Genomic DNA, 24,599 nt, shown 5'->3' with positions numbered 1-24,599 from the left:
CTTCTCCAACACAGCCCTGGGGCGGATGTTTCCTCCCAGGGAAGCCCAGGCTGTGCCCGGGTCTCCCGTCGGCACGTGTTGGTCGCTCTCCAGCACCGCGTTCTGCCCCTTCGCAGTGCCCAGAAGATGGCGCCGGGCCCTCAGCCATCGCCGCCCTCAGCCGTGGCCGCCCGCCTTGGCGCGGAGGGGGCACCTGCGGGGCGCTGAGGTAAACACGGCAGAGGAAACTTCCTTGACCCCGGGGCGATGTTAAAATAAAACATCTTCTCGCCATACCCGCGGGGGAACAGGAGCCACGCTTCTCGTTTTAATTTTACATAAAACCGTGCTGATTGGCACTAGGAGAGCGCTCCCTCAGCCCCCGCCAGCTGTTAGGACAACCTTCAGCTGGCGGGGTTAAAACATTGCCTGAAGAGATGAGGACGTTTGCCAGCTACAGAATGAGCTTTCTGACGGCAGACGAAGTGGTTGAGGGAACTAGCATTAATACAGCCTGCAAATACCGAGGCAGGACCTGGGACCGGGCAAATTCATCTTTGGATCCAGCTGCAAAGGAACAAGCACCTCTCCATGGAGCTGCCCTCAGTCCTCACCACCTTGCAATCACCACTGACTGATTGCCAAACAGAAACAGTGCAGATTGGGGTTCCCAGTTAGCCGAAACCAGCCAATGCTTTCAGGCTGTGACACGAACTCTGTCAAGGAAAGCTTAGCTTGACAGCTGGGATTAGGCACTTGTAACAGACCTCAAAAACAGAGAAGACATCCACTGAGAAACAATAGAAATGCAGCATTAAAGTTTTTTTTCTACATGACTGGTTCTTCAGAAATGTTTTTGTTTCACAGCTGCTCTGGGCTGGGAGATCCGTGGGACTCAGGGCAGTCTCTGGCAGAGCTGAGGGAAGGAGGTGGTTCCCTTCAGGAGCTGTTATCTTTATCTCCCGTGCAGAGAGTTATTCATACAAACCAAAAGCAAAGCCTAGTTTTACAACAACAACACAAGTACAACTGAAATACTGAAAGCACTTTTTAAAAAAGGAATCAGAGAGCAGAACTCCTAATCACCAGCATTCTTCAAAGACAACAAAACTGGTGAACTGCTCGATCTGTTCCTTGAGAGGGAGCTGAGGAGAAGAGTAGTAAAGCTCACAGAATGGCCGTGTGGGACTCTATGGGGGACAGAGCCCATCAAACACAGGGCTCACACAACTGCCTTCTGATTGTTTGTACAGCTATTGTCACAGCTCCCTCAGGAGAAATGCCATCTGTAAGTTCTCCATTCACTCCATTCAAAAAGGTCCATTCCATTTTTTTTCTTCTCTCTCTCTTTTTTTTTCCTTTTAATCCCTACTAGTAACACACTTCAACTCCTGTATGCCTAGTAGCCAGCATCCCAATTAAAGGAAATGACAACACCTTCTTTCCTAGGCAAACATTAAGAAATCCATCAGTAAAAGGTCATGGTCTGGACTGCTCTGTGGAATAAACTTGGAAAGCCCTCTGAGCTCCATCAGTCCTAATCAGTACCAAAAGCAGCTCTCATGGTGCTGGTTCGTATCCCAAGCCTTTCCAGTCTCAGTCCAGGGTTATGGAAAAACTGTCTGCCTTCCTTGGCAATTATCAAACTGGTGTTGCACAAGTGAAAAGGCATGCAGCATGCGAAAATAACAGATGTTAGACTAGTACTTCTTGACTAGAACATTGTAGGGATGCACCCCAAACCAATCTGCTTCACATTTCCTTTGAGCAACATAAAGGGAATCAAAACATTCCTGAATGCAGCACCATCTTCTGTCATGTACACCTACTCCCCAGTGCCAGTTTTAAAGGTGCACAAAAATTCCATATGTGCTTCATCAGCATTCAAATGTAGCTCTCTGGGAAAAGACAAAATTTTTGGGAAAAGTGTGTATCTGCAGGAGAAAGTTTTGCCCAGAGAGGATACAAACTATTCAACTGGATCAAATTGGTTGAAGTTTCTGGGATGCCAAGTTTAGGTTTCTGGAAGCCTGCAAGCACATGAAGTGCAAATATTTTCACTGGATAGAGTGACTAGTAATTTCAGTTTAAACAAAACAAAATGACTGTTATACCAAGGCTTGGTGAGGGCCATCTGTTCTGCAGGGTACAGGAAGTCAAGAGCTGAATGTGGTAACATAGCCAGCAGAAACAGTGGCCTTGTCAGTGAGGAACTGTCCTGGTGGCAATTATTAGAAGAGTGAAGTGCAGGAAGACCAACCAAAGTGCACAACTAATGAGGAATAAGTTGGGAGAGGGGACTTGTTACATCATTGTGAATGTAGAAATGACTTTTCAATGCCCTGAAGAATGCCACTGGGATATCTGTACATTCAAGTTCTCATTTTGGTCACATTGAGGTGAGTTAGAATTTTGCAATTAATTTAAATAATGTTCAGACTTTACAATCCATGTTGTTACCCTGAGGCATTTAAAGCCATTGTTAATGGAAAAAAAAAAAAAAAAAAGAGAAATTATCAGCCATTTCTCCCTTGCACTAAACAACTACCCTTTGCTGAACAAGTGCTGTGTAACAGTTTTGTTCATTCTTTTGAAGTCAAGACCAGAATCTACTGCACCAAATGCTCATTCTTCAGAGCTGTCTGTATCTCAGCATGCACACAAAAGAGAGTTAACAGCAGGCCTTGCAAGCACATGGTCTTATCTTAACACTGCTAGAAAATTATCAGCTAATTTCTGGGAATTCAAAGCAGCCAGGTCTCAGACCCCACACACACATGTTGCGCGTGATAAGAAGCCACACTTTCATGTTTATGCTTTTTTGCCATTCTGACTGAACAGGTAAGCTGTTTTACTGCTAAATACATCCTGACAGCCTTAAGCTTGCATCTTTGAAGAGTTACTTTGGCCCTGCTTTAACTAACAAATAGCCATCACTCTATAGTCTGGAGCAGAGTGATGACTGGAGACAAATCTTATGTTATCTATACCTGGCTTCACAATTTAATTCTTAATTATATCACGTCCTGAAAGCCTCAAAAGACATTTGAGAAAACATTGTTGTAACTTCCAGTTGTTTTGTTGTTTAAGAATTAGAAATACCGAAGGTGGGACCAAGATTCTAGTCAAAAGAATCTTTCTGCTTATCTCTAGAGATAGACAATTAAACTATCATTAATTCTATGTACAGCTTTACAAATCAGATTACAAAATACAATAAAATGATGCCCTTGACAAATTCATCAGGGCACACCTTATCAATACAAAGACACTATTTGAAACAGCTTCTAATGAATCATTTCATGCCAGAGATAAATTGTCTCTGCCTGAAGGGATTCAGCTCATCTATGCCACATATAACAGTAGCAAAAATATATCCCAGCTTTGCTTTGTATTGTAGGTAGGCTGATTTTGTGATGACTCCCTGTCAACCCATGACAGACACACCATTTAGTCAAGTGGCTGGCGATCAGAGTTCAGACATTTCCGCAGCCCCTTCCAACACCATCCAGAGCTTCAGCACAGCCAGGCTCATTTGCTTCAAGACAAAATAGGAGCAATATTTGCCTGCTGCTGGCATGGGTTAGTCAGCACAGCCCCACCTAATCCCGCTCACCCACCCGTTGTTTGTGACTCAAATGTTTGCATTTGGTGCTTTTTTCTTTTCTCATGAACTGGTAATGCTGGAGGCTGGGAGACCATGCAGCTGGTTAATTTATGCCCTGACAGGACTGTGAGCTTAAACGTGTGACTAACTCAGTCTTTAAGGGAAAAGGACTATCCACTATGATTCCCCCAGCTTGGCTCTCTTCTGAAATGCTCTTCCTTTATGTTTTGAAAGTGGCACCTTTAGAAACACAGAGCTTTATTTATTTATTTATTTTCCCAGAAGGGGTACAGCAATGGCTTAAAATACTATTGCATCAAGTGGACCAGAAAGTGTGAGGGAGACAGCCCCCCTTAAGGAAGGCCTATGCGAAAGCTGGAGAGGGACATTTATCAGGGAGTGCAGTCAGAGGACAAGAGGCTGAGGGTTTAAAGTGAAAGATGGGAGATTTGGATTAGAAAAAAAAAAAAAAAGGAATAAATTATTTTCCATAAGGGTGGTGAAGCACTGACACAGGTTGTCCAGAGAACCCCTGGAGATGTTCAAAGCCAGGATGGATGGTGCTTTGGGAAAACTTGCCTTGTGGAAAGTTTCTCTGCCCATGGTGGAGGGTTGGAACTAGGTGGGTTTGAGATCTCTTCCAACTTCGAGGTAGTCTTGATCCTTTGGCCAATGAAGATTGTTTTGGTAGTAAGATGGCAGCTCTGGCTGCTGCTGCAGTGGAAAGGTGAATGGAAGGAATTTCAGTGCTCTGCCCCGTGAAACCAGGCTAAGGAGGTTTCTGCAGAGCAGGGAATGGGTATTATCACCTCCCCATACAATTAACACAAACCTAAATACTCTCTTCCATGAAAAGAGATGAGGAAACCATGTGCTACTTCTGCTGCCCATAACGAGGAGCCCGCTGTTCTTTCAGGGCATCTCCTCACTCTACCTGCAGCAGTTGCTTCCTGAGGTGGTTGGTGTTTCATGTCAGGAACAGCTAGGGATTGTCCAGCCTCCCTGAATTCAAAGCTGTATGTGTAGAAGGTTCAGTGCTGCACATGGCTGAGAGTGGAGCACAAGAGGAAAGACATTGAAAGAAACCATGAGCAAAGTCCATGATTTGTCCGGCATTCACTTCCCTTAGGAGCTTAAGGTGGAGGAGAAGCCTGTGAAACACGGTGGCCTAATTCACTGCAACAGTGGCATGTTCCAGTTTGGGAGAGCTGTAGCAGTACAGGGTGTTACATTGTGTGGTTTTGTCACATGAGCAGGGTCAGGCAGCAAGGATTCCTACTGCTGAGCAATTATTCAGCCTTGAACAGTCACCTCACCTTATTATGGGATGACCAAAGTATTTCCTTCCCTGCCAAGCACCCTGCCACTATCCCTGTAAACTGGAAAGCTGTGAGAGGTGCCAAGGCAAGTACACTTGAAATTACAGTTTTCATTTAGCTTGGAAAACAAATTTACCATTGGGACTGCCCCTCCTCCTCGTCAAAGAAGTACAAGGGAAGGAAAGCCAGCTGTGAGGCAGGCTCTTGCAGCTGAACATCTGTACCCAACAGGAGATCTCTGTACAGTGTGAGCTGATGATAAGACCCAGAAAGTTCACAAGCTGCAGCAGCAGCAGGGAAACATCTGCATCTCTGTACTTCCAACAACCAGCATACCTGTGAGGGGGTTGCTCTTCGTGTTCCAGGAAGCGTAAGGTCACCAGCACCATCAAACACATCTGATGGACTAACTGATTACCAGCCTCGTGTTGCAGAGATGATACTATTTAACAGCAGCTGAAGTTACCCAACCATGACTGTTCTCCAGCATAGCGCAGACAACCTCACACATATTTTTGGTGGATTTAGAGAGATTTATGCAGCATAAGCACTTCTGGTTTCCAGAACAGAGGTCGTTTGGATCAAAGGCTCTGATGTAATGTGGTGGCTTCTTTGGCTCACTCAGCTCAGAGTCTCTCTACAGAATTATAAATATAGCTAAGACATTATTAAAACGTTAACTAGTTTCTCTCTTGGGTACTTCAATTATCACCTGTGAGTAGCTGTTGCTTCATCACCGGGAGGGAGTCAAACGGAAAGTACAATAGCAAGAAGAATTCTCAGCTTTGAGCAGTCGTTTTGTTTTACAAATGAACAAGGATAAAAAGTCCCCAATAAGCTCAGCACACTCCTTCCAGGTGGTACTTTCTAAAATACAGTCATTGTGGCAAGAACTTCTTAAATAGATTAACCGTCTTGCATCCTCAGCTAAACATAGCCACAGCCACTGATCATCAGTATCCTTGAGAAATACTGTATCTGGGTGAAGGTTACTAAGCAAAGTCTGGCTGTATTTGTGAGAGGGAAAGCAGCTCAAACATGTGAGGTACACACACAGCTGCTATTCTACGTGGAGTTTTTCCCCACCCACATTCAGGTCACATTTGGCAATCATTTTTCTTATGACCACTACTTTTTTAAAAAAAAGTATTCATGAAACTTTAACTGTTTCTATTGGTAATTTTTGCACAGAGAAAAAAGGAGGGTAAAGAAAAAAAAGGGGTTATCATGCAGAACAGGAGTGGGAGATGTTCCACCCTGTGATGGGAGGGGATCGCAGGCATGCAAACCTTCCGAGAAGAGTTGCTTCAGGACTGCTAATTCCCAAATCATCTGTAATTAGTCTGACCCTAATGCTCTGACAAGTGTCACCTCGTGCAGTGCTGCTCTTGTGCCTATCCATCGTTCTGATGAGAACAGGTTTTTGCCATGGGGGTAGGTGTATCCATGTATAGAGACGTTGGTGTTACTGTGAAGTAATGTGATATCCAGTCTGGCTTCATCTGTGTCACAGTCTACAGTCTAGTAAATGAATCACCTGTCTCTATCATCTCATCATTTCAACAGAACCACAAACTGGCACAAAAACTCTTAATTTGAAAGGGAAATCTCAATCAGACGTAGGCCTTTAAAATGCCCTTAGCTTTAATGAGCACTGGGCAGTGGAGAATTCTATAACACTACTGTAAATATTTGGGTTAAGCCTCTGGTAAAAGCTAAAATCTTTTTTTTTTCATGCATCGTCAGTGTGGAGCAAGTCAAATGTAGCAAGGAAATTAGTTAAGAGGTGATTTGGCATTTCAGGCTGCATCATCTCCCATGTCTCTATGAGAACTGTGTATAAGGATGTCCATGAGTATTTACTGTAAAAGTTGTGGCAATTAAAAGATGCAGGAAAGGAGGGAGAGGTTGCAAAGTTTACTGGAAACTCAATACATCAAGGATCTTAGAAAAGGTACGTCCCAAAGAGGTGAGCTCAAGCTTCATTCTGCTGGTTGCTAAGAGGAAATCATTGTGCAACTATTTTGCAAGAGCATGGAAACTGGTAGAACAAGATGCACAGCTTGGGAAGTGAAACTAAAGAGATTAAAGAACAGTTTACGTTGTTGCTGGATCTTAATTACCTTTTTAAGACACACTGCTTTTTAAACTTTAAACAACAGCATGAAGACAACCTCATCTCCCATAGGGAGACAATAATCCTCTGTTGTGTGTATGTACACTTATGAGAACAAGACAAGTATGAATTTTCAGGAGACAAACCAAGCTGCACAGAAAAGACAGCATATGGAAGATGAGAGATGGAAAACAGGTTCTGTAACAAGGGCCCCTGTTTAAAGCAAGTCAGGAGAGGTCTCTGTGGCTAACCCACCAGATCTGTGTTGTACATCAACAAAGCCTTCTCTGTGGAATGAAAGGTTCCTTCATCTTTGCCTTAACCTCCATTCCTTCCTTACCACAGCAGAAGGATTTGCTTTTCAGAGAAGGAAAAATCTGAGAACACACTAATTTCTTCTATGGATTCAGAAAACCACAGAAACAACTATAGTCCAAATCTTTGCTAACAGGCCAGACCCTTCACTACAGCAGATGTAGCAAAGTTCCTTATGAAAACCCTGTATAAAGTTGATATACTTTCTTAGGAACTGAATAAGCTCTTCCTGTTGACACAGACTCTGAGCGCTGTCTGACATTCAGGAGCTTTTCTTCACCACCAGAACATGCAGACTGTGAAGAAGAAGTTACAGTAACATTCTTCTAGAGCTTCCACCAGTTCAGTCCATTCCTGCACACAGATAACTGGTAAGCAGAGAGCTGCCTTCAAATATCCAGGTCACTGTGCATTATTATTATGCAGGGACAACCAGGATCACTGGGAAAAAACTGCTACCCAGTTAGCAAACAGGCGACCGTGTCACCATAAATTCATTTAACTGGGAAGAACAATAGATGAATATTTGTGAAGATATTTCAGTCCCCCCTTTCACGTTTCATTTGGTTGGGTATGGATGACTGCCCCCTTATCTAAGTTTGAAGTCTAACGTCGGGAAGAACTCATTATTTCACACTTCTCCTCATTTCAGTACATCTTCACCTTTTTTTCATTTCCCTTATCTCCTTCAAAAACCAGAAATGTAAATTTTAAGAAATTGCAAAGTCCCTTTTTCAAAACTCTCTCCTTCATTCTTAATTTTACATCATTTCAAAAGGCTGTTTTAAGCCCCACATCCTGCCAGACCATCCCTAAAGGTCCTTACAAGGTTACTTGAATGACTTCAAAAAACTGTGAGGGAAGGATTGACATGAAAGCAAACATTCAGGCTCGGAACCACTGTAAGCCATGTCGATCTTGTTCCTTCTCTTGACACTTCATTTTTGCCCATCCTAGGTGTCCTCATTGCACTGTTTAAGAAGGATGTTCTCAGAAACATTCGTATAGAAATTGCAAAGAAAATCAGAAGTGTTGACCAGAAATGAAGAAATGATTCTACGGCCCAAAATCTTGAGAACCTAAGCAAACTGCTGTCTGAAGTGATCTCTTCATCAGAAACCACTCGTGAAAGACTCGACAAATAATAATTCTTAGAAATACTGTTGCTCATTTCTCAAGATGATTCAGTCTGTTAACACAGGAGCAACTTATTAAAGTCACTTATTCTAAAAAAAATGTTATCTTCCATTTCCCTCCAAAATACTTATGTAATAAAGTTGATTACGCCACATGCCTTGACATTAAATTCAAATTTCATTGTGCTCCAGCCAACACTGATCTAAAAATTTTGATGGAATAACTGGAGTAGTTCCTGTTTGGACAGCAAAATAATTTTCGGAGATCATTCAGGAAACAAGATTATTGCTTACCACGAGCTGCATGGACATTATACAGAGCCTGATGTTTATAAGAGCTTCCTAAGGGCACGTTACAGCACTGTGGGCAAGGATCTCAAGAGCAAGTTACAGATAGATGTAAAACTACAACTAAATGGCAATCTCAGTGTAAGCTGTGGAATAGAGCAATGTCAAGGCTGTTCAAAAGAGATCACCTTAGCCTGTCCCACTGCCCCAAGGCAGGGTTCATGGAAAACAAGAATAGGACAGAGATCTTAAGAAAACTGGAAGCTGTCAGGCAATGTAGCTGCAATTAGCGAGTATATATTATCACCATATCAGAACTTAACTACAGTTGAATACTGTGACCAGAAGTAGTTACTAGAAAAACTGTACACGTATCAGGGGCCCTGAGGAGAGAAAGCTCAGGTGGGTTGTTTCTGCAGTAGCCATAAGGCAGATCAATTTCAGTTTCCTTTTGCACTGGCAGATATTTTTCTTTTGTGAGTGTGAGTGACATGCAAATATTCCTCAAATCCCAAATACACAATGGCTTAGTTAGGTACCTATAAAAACTGTACTTATTCTTCAGACGTATCTAGTGTTTAGAGATGCATGCGCACACACATGCTTTGTATCTCTGGATGTAAAGACAAAGCAAGGAGATGGAACCATACGCATTCATGAAGACTATTTGGAAAGAGGCTTTCAGAGGTTGTAGGAACAGTGTTTCAGATAATGATTTCATTCATTACTAGTTAATGCAACAGGAATAAAAATGACTTTAAAGGAGAGGAAAAGAATTTTCAAGTCAGGGCCTACAAAAGAAAAAAAAATAATAATCCAAGACCAAAAAAGCCCTAAACTGTTTTCTTGCTGCAAGAATACCTCTTATGCTTCCAGATCTCAGTGCAACCACTTTCTCGCTTCTGCCATTTGATAACACAAGGAAGAGTCACAGGTAGCTCAGCCTGCTCAAGAGAGCACAAAGCAAATCAGAGGAGCAAACGTCCCAAGCAGGTCACACATGAGACCCAAGCCAATCTCCTCTGTAGAACAAAAGATCCAGGCAAGCTCTTTAGGTTGCTTTCCAATGCCTGACACTAACATAGAGAAGGGGAGCAATTCTGCATACATTTGGACTGCATCCAGCACATAGCACCATTTTCTTCACACATTCAAGGTCTGTTATCTTTTTCCTCTTATCTCAATAGGAACTCTGTTCCAGAATCTTATCTCCTGGGCTGATATTTAAAGGGAGCCTTTCATGAATTATCACAACTGTGCATTTGACAGAATACACCCATTTAAGTCACATATTTATACTGGGGTGTGACTGACTCACCCCTAACCACTTTGTGCTAAGTGATGTACAAAAGCTTAATGAGGGCTCTTCCCATTCTAGAAAGCTTCTAACCCAAAGATCAAAATCTAAAGATAGTGCAGGCTTAGTTACAGTCCTGAGACTCAAGAACTTGGAAAGCTGCTTTACCTGCAGAGCTATATTTAAGCACCTGTGTACATGTGAATACAATTACACATCAAACACAAGCAGGCTGCACTTGCAGTGGTTTTTTGTTGTTCATTTTCCTCTGAAGGATGAATGATTATAATTTAGAAATATAAACACTTACCCATAATTTGGATCCTAGCCTAGTCAGCACTGTAGCTCAATTCCATATGCCCTAAATGCATGTTTGTTCAGAAAAAAAAATAAAAAAATTAGCATTGGCCTGAAGGGAGGCTTTGATGCAAACCATTAGGGGTGTGGGGAAGCCAAAAAGAGGACATTTCACTTTAGGACACTGCTTTAATACAATTACAGATCAGCAGTAACAGCTCAGGTCCTCCCATCATCACGGCAAACCTCACTAGCAGCTGGTGCCAAGAACAAAGTAGTCTGCTAAAGTTCCGATAACAACTGTTATAGCTCATCAGAGAACTCAGTACCTTTGAAAAAGTCTTTATTTACATTGCATCCTATCTTAATATTGCTCATTAACCTTTTTTTCCCCTCAAAGATCTGTTTAATCATGGTCATTAACATGAGTTGTTTTTTTTAACTTTTAGTATGAGCAGAAAAATGTTTTGTCTTATGATACCATCTTTAGAAAGGTGAAACACTAGCAAGCTGTAATCTGGTGTAGAACACAGCCAAGTGCCACAGTCTGGGGGCAGAGAGCTAAGCAGATACCTTTTCTTCTTTAGTACAGTATGGTTTAGGAATTGCATTTGGATGCAATCTGTTACATACATTCACCTGTCACTGGCACTGCCATAAACTTACAGCAAAGCTCTTAGAGTGTTGTCTCAATGCATACAAAAGCAACAAATGCACAAGTCTCGCATGCTGGGTGGGGATTACATATTAGTTATAAAGAAATAGAAAGCAGGAAAATGGTATAACCCCTTCAGTGGCACAACTACGGTAAGTAGAAGCTGGAATCTTCAACCAGTGAAAACAGAAGCAGACAATAAAATGATAAATATTGCTTTATTAAATTACTTTTATACCCCTACAAAGAAAATTTTTGATTTCCGTTACAGGATTAAATGAAGAAAATTCCTTGCTGTCTCTCCAGTTATCTAAATTTAGATACAAAAAGGTTGTAAAAAGACCAGCCTATTCAAGTTGCATAAAAAAGGCAGAGTATAGACAAATTCCCTCAGGAATCTTGAGGCTCAGAATATAAAGTCCTATAATACAATGGAATTAGGAATTCAGCAATGTGTTGAACAATTGTAAACTGTAACTGCGCAAGTGGACCACATTATTCAGCAGTTTCCTTAAAGGTATAATCTGTGAACTGAACACAAAGCACTGCTGACACAGCAGACCTCATTAAGTTATTCCCCCTTTTATACCCTCCAAGTTTAAGCTGTGAAATCAGCATCCAACATTTAAGTGATAGAAAGGAAACTTGCCTCCATAAATATCAGAAATTTCTCCATCCTATAACTATTTATATAAAGTAGCTAGCTGTTACAAATCTGTTACAAATCATTTTCAAGTAACACAGGTGGCTGAGGCAAAATAATTAAGATCAGATCATACACAATTTTACTGTAAATACAGTAATTTGAAAGGTAAACACATAACCATAGCACTGCCAATATATCAGTGCTGCTGTGTTATGGACTCGATGTCTCAGTAGAAAATTAGGATGCCTTTATTATCAAAAATTAAGGACATTCATTCCAGTCTCTGGTAATCTAATCTTAGTGCAAAACATGCTAAGACATATTTAACAAAAAAAAAAAGTGATACATTTAAGGCCAAAGATTTGTTCAGTCATCACTATCGCTTCCAGATTCACTCAGCTGCAAGTCATTTCCTAAAAGAGACAGAGTCATCATATTAGTCATTTTCAAGGAAATATCTTTCAAGATTTTCCCCTTTCCCAATTAAAGGCTTACAACCCACTTGACATTAGTTTCTACATCAGCAAAGAAGCCAACTCTTCTGCGACAGAACCACAGAGACCACATTTCTGCAACTTTAAAATCTTAGCAGGAGAGCCATTAGCTTATTAGTCATGAAAGCATTTACTATTACAAGATCACAACAGCTGACACCTATCTTTGCCACCCACATTTTCATGCTTCATAAACGGGAAAACTGCTAGCAAATGCAGTTTTGTGAAAAACAAGTTGTAGGGCTTTTTTCTTTTCAATAAACATTTGAATGCAGTCAGCTGTGCTTGAAAACAAAGCCATGTCTCAATCAAGAGCAGCAGTTCTTTGATGTACCTTTTAAAGATGTATCAGTGACCTACTATTTCAAACAGGTTTTAGAACAAATGAACAAACAAAACATCAAAAGCAATTTCACACAGCACTTTAATTTGGAAGCTATATATGTATTTCAAAATGGGAAATTAAGAACAGAGACTACATTGTGCTTGCAATGAATGTCCATAAGCTTATGGAATGGGAGGGAAGGAATCAGAGAACACTAACAACAAAAACAAATGCAGCAGTGTGTTATAAAGGATCAGTACCATATTAGCAGCACCCTTTTTTTTTTTAGTTAAGAATTTCTTCCTGCTAGTATGATTTTCTTCACACCTCTGTTGCCAAACAGCCATAAAAAAATTTAAAAAAACGCATCTCACATTGCTCAGAAATAAACTAAAAAGCACAGAGAATGACTGAAACTCAGTAGGCACAGTATTTTCACATGTTCTTTCACTCTTGACAGATCACTTTTGCAGATAGATAAGAGTAACTCAGTAGGGTAAAACCAGCGAGACGTTCAGATCATATGTTTTGTTATCAGGCATAACATTTTTGCTAGAACACTGAAGTCTTTAACATGGCTGCATTTAGCCTTCCTCTATTTTCCACTATGTCATCACTACAGCTTAGGAATGGTGGTATATGACTCTCTGCAACAAAGCAGAAAACACTGTTTATATAAGACAAGAATAGCAAAGATGGATATTTTCAGCAGTCTTTAAAGTACTGTTGTCGTTTCTCCAATTTTAAAGAGAATATCTACAGCCATTTATAATGTTGAAAAAGCAATTTTTAAAGAAAAAGTAATTTGTCAGAAATTATTCAGGACAATATATTAACCTGAGAAACAATATTTCATTATGGCATTAGCAAATTGAACTCAAGCATTTATCACGCAAAGGAAAACAATCAGAGTTTTTGGAAATCCTAATCCTATTATGCACTATCTACTTTGAGAGATGGCTGCAATAAGAACAAGAAGATAACCTTCCAAATAATGATTCTGCAGCCTTCAGAAGTTATTACAACACAGTTAATAGAAATTACACAAACTGAATAACACCAGCCAGAAAAACCAACGCTTGTGAAAACCAGCAGATGGGAAAAGCAAGGACTCCAAGTTCTAGAGTCAGAAGTAACACATTTGAATATATTTCAGGGAAAACTCTCTGGTCCATCTTTCTAACTCTGCCTCCAAAAGAATTTTGCCATCAGAAAGATGGCAAAATAACAGAGACTGGAGTTAGTAGTTTTTAGGTAGGTCTGTGCAAGAATGGAAGCTTCATTCATCAGGACTCTGAAGAACCATCTACACTCAATTGTACTTTGCAGACAGTAATAAAGTAGGAGAAAAATGGGAATTCAGTCTTCCACAGTGCCACTGCTTACTAGTAACATTAAACAAATGAAATAGATTACCCTGCGAACCATAACACTTCCTAAACTTTCAGATCCGTGGCTATAGTACATTTGAATTCATGCAAGAAGTTATTTGGGACAGGGAAACTCGTAAGTGTGTCTGTGCTTCGTAAATCATAGTTGGTTCACCAACACCAAACAAATACAAGGAAAAGTATTTCATCACTGGCTGCTCTAGCAGCACAAAAAAGAATCTAGAGAACTGAAGTTGTGTTGAAAGTCAAATACATGAGACACTGCCCCAATGTAGTCAGCGTACTGATTTTTCCTAGAAAATTAGACTTTGTAAATGAAAGTTATGCTAAGCAAGTAAACATAAAGCAACATATGTTCAAATATTTGTAAAGAGATTAACTAGTGTCAGCACTTACAAGCTTTATTATAAAGCAAGTTGCAAGCTTAGATCAGCTTCTGAAGGGAGAAAGAGAAAGAAGCAGGATGTGAGCCTTGCTGCTGAGGGTAAGGAGGCAGCTTTGAGCCCTAGATTCCTGAGAAGGTAAATTATTTCTGATAGAAGTATTTTGTTACCATGCTCCTGTGTCTTCCAAGTTCCACAAAACCTCAACTGTATGATTTATACACCTAAGATGAAACCTCTCTCTAACCCTTTCCCCAAACTTCTGCCTGCATTCAGTAAGCCAAAGAAAACTTCACTAATTACTAATCACAGCCTTGATTCTGCAGAGGTGCACAAAACTAGTCATGCACATGCATGATCAAACCTCAAAACAGGATTAGACAAGCAAACTAGTTGTTTGTGCTGACATTTGTTGCTTCAGTGTTTTATTTTTGAAAAACATTTGAGGTGGAAGAAATGACTGTGCAGGACCCCAACAGAGAAATCCTGTCATTCAAGCTAGAACCACACGCTATTCATTTAGTGTCTCCAGATTTCACTGTTATTTACCCTCTCCTGCAAAAATTCCTCACCAAGGGAGCTGGAGGAAACAAATTCTCCTTCAAAATGACTTTCTTTATCTTTGTCTAGTTGAAGTGTATTTCAAATGCTAACAGTACTCAAGGTAGCTATAGAATCAAGAAGTAAATAGAACTGGGATCCTCACAGAATCAGGTTGGAAAAGAGTTTAAAGATCAGGCAGTTCCAATCCCTCTGCATTTGGCATGATTGCCACCCACCAGATCATATTGCCCAAGTCCCCATCCAACCTGGCCTTGAATATCTTCAAGGATAGCACATCCACAGCTTCTCCGGGCAACCTGTTCAGCCTACAAAAGAGGAAACTGGGGGGAGACCTCATCACAGCCTACAGCTTTCTTAAGAGTGGAAGATGAAGGGCAGGCGCTGATCTCCTGTTCATGGTGACCAACGATAGGCCCCAAAGGAGTAGCATGAAGTGGCAACAGGGAATATTTAGGTTAGATATCAGGAAAAATTCTTCCCCATGAGGGTGTTCAGACACTGGAACATCCTGCCCAGGGAAGCTGTCTTGGCACTGAGCTTGACAGACTTCAAGAAGTGTCTGGATAACACTCTCAGACAGTCTGATTTTTTGAGGACTTGCATAGAGCCAGGAGTTGGACTAAATAATCCTTACAGGTACCATCTAACTTAGGATATTCTATGATTCTAAAATCCACAAGTACTTCCCCTCAGGACTGCTTTCAGTACGTTCTCCACCCAGCCTGTGTTTGTGCTGGAGATTACACTGATCAACATGCAGAACTTCACGCGGTTTTTCACAAGCCCACCACACAAGCCTGTCAAGGTCATTCTGGATGGCATCCCTTCTCTTCAGGGTGTTGACTGCACCACACAGCTTGGCATCGTCAGCAAACTTGCCAAGAGTGCAATTGATCCCACTGTCCATGACACTGACAATTATGTTAAACAGCATCAGTCTTAATACCAATACCTGAGGAACATCACTTGTCACTGCTCTCCACTTGAACAAAGAGCTGCTGGCCACAATTCTGACTGTGATCATCCAGCTTACTTATCTACCAAGAAAACCTTCTGCCAAATCCAGGTCTCTCCAATTTAGAACTAAGCTAAATAGCTATGCAAGCTAGTTAAGCCCGAGGCTTGATGCTACAAACAGGAGGTTTCACCTGTCTACATAGTTCTCAGGCATTAAGTCATCAACTTCCCCTGTGATGGCTTTGATGTTGTCATGTTTCAAGCAGCATTTTCTCACTATGATTGTTGGAACTAGTAGAGTTAGCCACCTGTACTCTTAAGAATGTTTCTCAGTGGAAGTTTGGCCGGCTGGGACTCTGTCACAGGAGGAAGAGCTTCATCACATTTTCATAGGAGTTTTAAATAAAGCACGAGGAATGGTAAATCTCATTTGTGAATGAGGGTTGAAATAAATGGCACCTTTTGAAGTCACACAAATTACAAATGAAGATGTTGTTTTCTACATTGACAGTAAAATGCAGATAGCATTTAGTTCTTGGCACATGAAGTCACAAGACTTTTCCATCTGATCTCATCTCTGATAACAGAGTAACCACAGATATTTAAGTATTTAAATTCTTAAATACAAAAAAAAAAAAAAACAATCACCAAACCTGTTCATGTTATCTATTGGGTGCTGAAATAAAAGTAGGCCTGCCAGATAGTCTGAAATTTCAGTAGAACCAGTTTACATATAAATGATATGCCTTAAAGATCTTGGGTAGTACAGTAGGGTTTCACAGAAATCTCTTCATATTGTGAGCCTGCAGTTAAACACCTAATGAAAAACATACTTGTTTTCCAACAGTTGAACATTTACAACTCCAATATCTGAATACTACTGCTTGTTTAGGTAGCAAACTTGAGACTCGACCTACTGATTTTTTCCCCTGCTCTGATCAAAATCTCCTTCTGGATATGTTGCTTATGGAGCAACATATTCCAAACTGTGCAGCAACCACTTGTGAAGAACACAGCAGCAGCTACTCTTCAAGTGACATTTTTAGTTGGTTGAATTGGTGGGATAAGATAGCATCACCTGAAAATAAACAACTGCCCTTCTTACATGCAAAGGAGAGTTTTGCCATGTTGTCCAGCTGGGACAATGCCATGAATAATAATAACTGAAGTAGCTAAGAATATGCCATCTCTTCTGTAATTCAAAGTATTGTCAATGTGGTATCTTTCCCATAATTCTAACCAAGAAATTACATGTTTTGGGAGTACCCTGTAAGTTCAAGTACTTTCATTACAAAATTGCTGTTCTGCAGTCTCAATGTATATAACTGGGAGGAAGCCAGAACAGCTTAGAACTGCACCAGCTTTAATTTAGTATCTCTCGGGACCAAAAGCCTTCTAGTCTAGCATCTAATTCAGATCTTGGCTGAACAATCAAACCTTAGCATTGCTTCCCACAGTTTTAATTAAAACAGAGACATACTTAAAAACAATATGGTTTCCTTTCAGAATCTTGATGTCTGGAATTGCATACTGAGAAAAGAACAGTCTTTGTACTTACGTAGTGTATTCATCATATGACCACTGTTCTCCTGGGATCTGTTATGACTGGCATCTTTGTCAGGAAGAGCTTGATGTGGTATAGCAGACACAGCAGGCTGTGGCTGCAGATATGGCATTGACATTGGAAGAGAGGGCCTTGCTTCGTCATCTTCAGAATCACTGGAACTATTTTCACTACTTGATGAAGAGGATGAAGAACTTTTGGAGTCAGATGAACTGTCAGAACTACTCAGCTGATCCATGATGCTGGCTTCTGCTTTTAGTTCTGCAAACAATGTGTTTCTCAATTAGCATTACCATAGTTGATGTATAAGAAGGACAAACAAAATCATCATTAAAAAAAAATCAGGTACACAAATCAACACATTACTGAGAGAAAAAAAAATCAGAAAACCTCAGAACAAAGAAAAGGGTATAAGCAAACATCTGTTTTGTCATGTGGTTTTCCTCTCCCAGAGCTTGGGCAGTATTTCTCTTTCAAGTGAAGCATTAGAACAAGGGTAACTGTGAACCCAAATGTGAACCCCACATTCCACAGGGTAATGCATTCCACAGAGCCTTTAATTTCTGTAACTAGCTAGTCTTATATTTTCCCTAGCTCTCTGAAGATGTCTTTCCCTGATTAAAAGCTGCAGTTACAATCACGTAAATAAGTTAGCAGCAAAATGTCAGTAACTGCGCTCAAAATACCTTCCAGCAGTTCAGCATTGCAGTCAACATGCACATGGACAATGTGACATTTTGATCAAAATTAAGTTAAACACACAAAATATCCAAAGGAACCATCTACAGTTTCACACTAGGATCATTTCATCAAATCCTTGTTTGCTTGTTCTCCTCATAGACTTGGAGAAAAAAGAAAAAGCTAGAGCAACAAGAGGGAGACAAGAAAGACCTGAAGTTAACAAATTAATCTTGTATTTTTGGCTAAATAACTCACCTGAATATAATATTTAGAATGGTATGACTGGAAAGATTGTGTTGCACAGTTTGAATTTTAATAAATAATAGCTAAAGTTCACCACTGAGGAAACTAAATTTTGCACAGAGAACACATAATAATTAGGCAAAAAAAGAGGTGCTGCTGAAGTGAGAAGTCTGAAACAGACCTCTGAACTACACTGGATGGAGATCTTATGCATCAACTTGAGGAGTAACCAGAGGGCAAAAGTTCACCATCACACACGGTTGTAACTATACAGCCATTTGCTATGGTGGCCTTACAAGTACTAGGAGTACTTCAGGAGCAGCTTTGATATGGCAGACATGAAAAGCATGAAAGGAAGGTAGCTCATCTTACTTCACATTCATCTAATATGGAAAAACATATTGAAGATGAAAGTGATCAAAAAGAAAGATTGTTCAAGACTTAATCAAATCAAGAAGGGAGAACAAAAGGATAAGCTTAAACACAAACTTCCATGAATGCTTCCAATTCTTCATTATCAAAGGTCAGTCCAAAGGAAAAGGTGTTTTGGCCAGTCAAACTTATCAAAGGCCAGCCTAAAGGAAAAAAGGCACTCAGGAAAACTGGCAGTTCCTGAAATAGCATGGCTATGACTGCAAGGGCAAACTAACTCAATGCCAAGGAAGATTAGAAAGTACAATAAAAGATCATATTGGCTATCTGACTCAAACATAAGGAAAAAAAAAAAAGAGCTAAAAAATTGGAAACATCCTGCAGCTAAGGGCAAGCACAACATCAGCATAGAAATAAGCCAGAAAATCTAAGGCATAATTTAGAAAGCAGCTAGCAGAAAGATCAAGATGATACTTCAAAGTAATTCTAGAGAAGAAAGGCCAAGGACTGATCTACCATCCATCTGAGGTTGTAAGCTAACCAAGATATAGCACTCAAGTTCTATATACTTAATGCCTCTTCCTCCCTGCTCTAACCTGTGACTACTGATTTAAAAAAAAAAAAGTTAACAGTACCAAACACTGATGAATGAGAGTTTTGCCTTGAATTCTGAAACATTTGAATTTCATTTAAAAAAAAAAAAAAAAAAGAAGTCTTTAGACAGAGGAAGAAGGGCTATACATATACTGGAGGAGAAATAAAGAGTGACCTTCCTCCCGCCCCAGAAAATGAAGATAGTAACAAGTTCAGTAGTGTACTTAAACAGGAATAGTCAGTTACACAACCACAGGATGAAGAATGATTAAGCAGGCAACACTTTGGAAGAGCCTGTTACAGTGGATCACTAAACACAGTTCTACTGTATCATGCTGCAGCAGAATTGACAAGCATTACACTGAGATGAGATACTATCTGGACTTCACATATGAAGACAGTGCCAGTAAGCCAACCTTCTTGCTCAGAGCAGCAGGGCTAAAACCTCAGCTGAAACAGTAACTGGTTTTTGGCACCACGCTTCAGGAAGTTTTTGAACTCGTTGGAAGATAGCTAGAGGAGAGTGATAATGAATTAGTGATCTAGAAAACTTCTACAAAAGAATGAACCAGATGGCATCATTTTGAAGAAAGAATGAGCAAAGCACAGCGGTTTTCTGAGTACATTAAGGTCTACTTAAAAAAGTGGAGTAGTCTGGCCTGTACTTACATGATGAATATAAACCATAAGGAAAACAAAGCCCTGGAATAAACTGCCAGGGAGAACTCAAAATCTACCATCAGAGAACTTGAAAAACACACATGGAAAAAAATCATCTGAAATCTGACTTTAGGACAGAAGGATGGACTGGATAACCTTAAAAGGTCCCTTCCAGCCCTGTTTCTCAATTATTCTGCATTTTCTTAAGTAGCACTCAGAATTGGACTGGCAGTACAAAAGAGTCTGATGTATTTTGGCAGCCACTTTGCTATCTTGCAATACATTCGACACTCCCACTCCCCAAAAACAACAGAGACCAAGAAAAAGCATTATTTCATTTGCTGCACTCAAGCTTTCCTTTGTATTTGCATCCCCAGCTCTATTCTAATACTGTTCTGTAGTGTAAAAAATTCTGGTCAGAGTTTAAACCCAAAATAATAAAAAAAAAATCTTTCTAGTGACATCTGAAAATCCTATTTGAAGGAATTCAGAACATCTTTGGAGATAGACATCAACTCTGATTGAAACTGTCACCTGTCAGTATTTCTATAGTAAGTAATTACCACCTGCCATTTTCCCTGCCCTCCAAAAGGCAGTAAGGCCTGCCTCTACACAAAATACACGTCTCACCAAACCAGTGCCTCAAGAACACAACACATAGCACTGTTCAAGAGGTGAGTTGTGCAGGCACTTGCTGTATTTCCCCCCCCCTTGAATGTCATCTTTCACAAGGCTCATCTGGGAATTCAAAAATTGAGTTGTAATGCATTGCAACCTACATGTCTGCTGAATGCAGAGAAACAGAAGAAGCAGTTGTGTCAAAATGGGAAGTGACTACACTGGTTCCAGTACTACAATACAGTCTACTTTCTGCTTGATTAAAAAAGCAGCAGGAGGAAAAGAATAAAAAAAAAAAATCAGTAAAAGCAGTATAACTTGTAAGATTAAGACTAACGATTCATCTGATTTTAAGGTTAAGTTTCAAATATTGCTTTGCTACCACTTGAAGCAAAGCATGGGGGCAAAGTGCCTACAAGATCGGCTTCTGGAGTAAATCTCAAACTAAAACACACTCTGCTCTTAAAAAATCCTAGTTAAGAGCAAAGTTTCTAAGCAGTGGAGTTTACCTCGTTCAATGTCATCCATAGGAGAAGATGGAAACATCTTGTCTTTTGGTGGGGAATTTTTAATGTTGTTTGGAGTCTTACTTGAGTTTCGGATTTGCTGCTGTTGCTGTTCTATACGAGACTGAACCTTACTGCTTCCTTCAGCTCTGTTTAAAAAGAAAAAAATTGTCATTGTTTAGAAGACAGGATACCAGATAGAAAACAGGAATACAGGGGATGCTATATCTCAACTTATGGAATTATTTGCCATATCTTCCTAAATAACATAATTACACTTACAGGTACATTAATTAATCTTATTAGCATATAATTAGATATGGATGTAATACATATATTGGCAGTGGATTTTATATATAAGTTTTGAAATCTTTGTTAGTTGACTTGCTATAACATCTGGCTACCGAAGATCACTCACTAATAACTGCTGAAAGTTCTGAAGCTTCGGCAGTACAAAAGATCACAAACTTGGTATGGGAAAAATAAGTCACAGCTACTACTGAAACCAGAACAGAGATATTTTGTCTATTTTCTCATTTAGAAGTCAGAAGACATTATGCAAACTACTTTCCAAAGAGATTTGCCCTCCTCTATATTCTTTAGACAGTAGTCACCATCTCTTAACAACGTGCCACTTTTTAGTTAAAGCAGAGGAAAAACAATTCTCCTATGATTTCTGCTGGTCAAGACTCAAAAGCTACAAAGCAAAGCTGGTGTGTTGAGATCACGGGCTTTTCACTCTATTGAATGAGACCGGAGACTTTCTAAATACAATGTTATGATAAAAACAGTAATGGGCTGAAGCATATCTCAATTTCAACTCAGTAACAAACAGATTTTCTTAATGAGGACAGCTGTTCATCTTGTAAATTACCCACCTGATTTTCTTCACAGTGATGTTGCTACTAAGTTTCTCTAGGCGACATTCTCCAGTGTCATGATTGATAATTAAGATACATTCCTTTAGGTAAGGCTTCTTGGAGCCCTTGAACACTGTCACTGGTGGAGTGGAGCCCTGATAAACCAGAAAAGTCCAGCAATTGTTACTATGTCGTACTTTTTCTTCTTAAGAACAGCTAACAATCCATCACAGAGATGACAAATTCATTATAAGCAATCATTTCTAGCTTTGAGAAATGCTGCTGGTTATTTCAAATCAGACTCAACCATGACCGAAAGCAGCCGGTGACTGACTAGAAGGGAATTTCATTTTTAGCATTTAATCAGTTTCAAACTTATTTCCAGATCATAGCATATTTACTGTAGGACTCCTTTTACCAAAAGGGGTTTCAGTAACCAATAAGCAGAGCAGTAAAGCATGGCAGGTAGTAAATTTTCCCTTTCCAGTCTTTCCTGCTTTAGAACTGTGCTACTGCAGTAAATACCAAGGGGAAACTCACACAGCCAACATCCACATAAAGCTTTTCAGCGTATGCAACACTTCAGGGTCATCCTACAACTTATTTCCAATTCAGTGAATACACTTAAAGCTACAGCACCGCTGTTTAACCTTTAGATCATCTGCAATGTTACACATTAGAACAATTGGTTTTGAACTCTAAAAATTACACAAGCAACTCTGAAACAGCATTAAGACTTCGTATACTTCTATATTCAACATATTTTTACACCAATAAACCATAAGAGATAATTATGGGGTGACCAAGGCCAGGCTGGTTGGGGCACTCTAATCCAGTGGTTGGTGACCCTATCCACAGCAGGTAGGTGGAACTGGCGAGACTTTAAGTCCCTTCCAACCCAAAACATTCTGTGATTCTACAACAGCAAAATATACCATCCCATGTGCTTGTCACTTTTCAGCCATCCCCCTCACCTCAATATTCGGCAGTGTTATCGTCACCTGTTCACCTTTGCCAACTTCAAGGTCTCCTTCACAAGCGGTATCAATAGATGCAGGCTTAAAGTCATCTAAAAATAAGATGAAACTGGATTATTTGTGGGCTTTTCAGAAGCCTTCTAATCCTAGACATGCTCTGAATATCATTTCAACTGGAGACTATTGTGCTATGACCTTTTTTGCTGGCGTATCACCTGCCGTTCCCCTGATCAGATCAATCAGCAGAATTCAAAGTCAAGCCTGTTTTCTCCACATTCAGCTGAAGCGTTAACACCTTTCAGATAAAATTTAGGAAGCACTGTTAGGTGCTAAAGGATAGGAGATTGGATGTGTTAAACTTCAAAAGAAAACAACTTCAATTAAATACTTTCGAAAGGCAATAAGTAGCTTTTGAAAGCCCCTGGGAGGTGATTGTCCCTCTCTGCTCAGCTCTCACAAGGCCCCACCTGGAGCCGGCATTCAGCTCCGAGGCCCCCAGCACAAGAAGGGCACAGACCTGTTGGAGCACGTCTGGGGGGCTGCGAGATGTTAGGGGGAAATTCCTTGTGCTGCAGTGCATGTGGATTTGAGTCCTGGGCTCCACACACAGCGTGCTGCTGGGGAGCTCGGGGGGAGCAGCCTCGCTACAGGACGCTGAGAAGCGCTCCGTGCTGGCAGCTCAGGGCTGCAGAATCCCCTCAGAGCTGGCAGAGAAGAGCAAAGCAAAGTTCCAGAACTTCTAAACCGGAACCGGGGGTGATATTTGCTTTAAGCTACAGCCAGTGGGCAGTTCAAACCGAGATGGACTTCAGCGCTCATAAGCTGACTTCTGAACTTCAGTGGCAGCCGGCAGCTGCGCTCCCTTTTAGCCATTTGTTAACAAGCTCCTCAGGTGTCAGAGCGATCTCTGCGCGCAGCGGCGGTGAGCGCGCCAGTTCCTATGGCTCATTTGTTGGAAAGGAAAGGAGATTTCAAAACAGATTTCAGAACAAATCATCGAATTACCACAGTCAGCGAAAAGCGGGAATGGAGGGAAGCACCCGGCGCGGTTTCAGGGCAGCGCAGTTACCCAGCGCCGCGCCTCCCTCCCGGCGTGCGGCCCCGCGGGGAACGCGAGAGCGAACGGGGCAGCTCTCGGAGCCGCCGGCCCGGCCTCGCATCATCCCCAGGGCGGCCGTCTCCGAGCTACCGCGAGTGCTCGGCTCTCCGGGCAGCGCTGCGTACCCAGGGAGGGGACGCGACGAACGCCGCCCATAACCTTTGAAGCCGAATTGCGCTCGGCTCCTGAAAACGAAGCGCGAGAGGGCAGAGCTCGAGCCCTACGCGCGGGGACCGCCCGGCTGCAGGCAGAGCCGCCCGGGCCGGGCCCTTTCCCTCCCCTCCGAGCTGGGGACGGAGGCGCCGCGGGCCGCGTGAGCTCCTCTGGGTCCGGCCCCGCGCCAAGCCGCAGCCCGGAGCCCGGCACCTGCCGCCCCCCCGTGTGTCCCCCAGCTCACAGCGCACGGTATGGAAGGCGCAGCGCGGCTGCTTCTCGAAGGTCTCGCCCAGCTGCAGCACCCGCTCCTTGGGCTCGACGAGCGGCGGGGCCATCCCGTTCATGGCGGCGCACCGCACACCTCACACCATGACCCGCCTGAGCGGCCCCCGCCGCTACCGCCGCCACCGCACATCCCTCACGCCGCGGGGGCGGGGCCGTGCCGGACACGCCCGCTCGGCCCCTCTGTTCTGGCCAAGCCCCCTTCGCTCCAGGCCACG

The 24,599-nt window shown here is 41.5% G+C and overlaps 1 protein-coding gene and 1 long non-coding RNA gene across 4 annotated transcripts; one reads left to right on the top strand and one right to left on the bottom strand.

Annotated features, from left to right (window-relative positions):
* The first annotated feature begins 2,147 nt into the window (after window positions 1–2,147).
* Window positions 2,148–8,660, top strand: LOC146544008 (uncharacterized). The gene is made up of 3 exons (XR_014884288.1): window positions 2,148–2,378; window positions 7,578–7,707; window positions 8,294–8,660. It is a non-coding gene; the product is annotated as an uncharacterized LOC146544008 (long non-coding RNA).
* Window positions 8,661–11,208: 2,548 nt separating this feature from the next.
* EAF2 (ELL associated factor 2) lies at window positions 11,209–24,560 on the bottom strand. Of its 3 annotated transcripts, none has more exons than XM_085227727.1 (6): window positions 24,341–24,556; window positions 22,842–22,936; window positions 21,886–22,022; window positions 21,011–21,156; window positions 17,328–17,594; window positions 11,209–12,068 (listed from the first exon to the last, which is right to left on the bottom strand). In XM_085227727.1, exons 1-6 carry the CDS (start codon window positions 24,441–24,443, stop codon window positions 12,022–12,024), a joined length of 795 nt encoding a protein of 264 aa, XP_085083853.1. In that variant the 5' UTR covers window positions 24,444–24,556; the 3' UTR covers window positions 11,209–12,021. The 3 variants fall into 3 exon arrangements, with proteins under 3 accessions (XP_085083853.1, XP_085083852.1, XP_085083854.1); XM_085227726.1 differs by lacking the exon at window positions 11,209–12,068 and adding an exon at window positions 12,556–13,121 and having other exon boundaries at window positions 24,341–24,560; XM_085227728.1 differs by lacking the exon at window positions 11,209–12,068 and adding an exon at window positions 13,128–16,847 and having other exon boundaries at window positions 24,341–24,559.
* Window positions 24,561–24,599: the final 39 nt, after the last annotated feature.

The sequence above is a fragment of the Meleagris gallopavo genome, chromosome 7 (assembly GCF_905368555.1).
Source record: "Meleagris gallopavo chromosome 7, MGAL_WU_HG_1.1, whole genome shotgun sequence".
Classification (NCBI taxonomy): Eukaryota; Metazoa; Chordata; class Aves; order Galliformes; family Phasianidae; genus Meleagris; species Meleagris gallopavo.
Note: the sequence above shows the minus strand (reverse complement) of the source record. Positions and strands in the feature narration are given on the sequence as shown.

Bases quoted from the DNA above. Each gene is read 5' to 3' on its own strand.
- EAF2 (XM_085227726.1), bottom strand. From the start codon at position 24,443: ATGAACGGGATGGCCCCGCCGCTCGTCGAGCCCAAGGAGCGGGTGCTG. The intron at 22,937-24,340 runs GTGAGCTGGGGG...TCTTATTTTTAG, and splicing joins CGCCTTCCATACCGTGCGCT to ATGACTTTAAGCCTGCATCT. The intron at 21,157-21,885 runs GTGGGTAATTTA...CTTTTTAAACAG, and splicing joins ATCACTGTGAAGAAAATCAG to AGCTGAAGGAAGCAGTAAGG.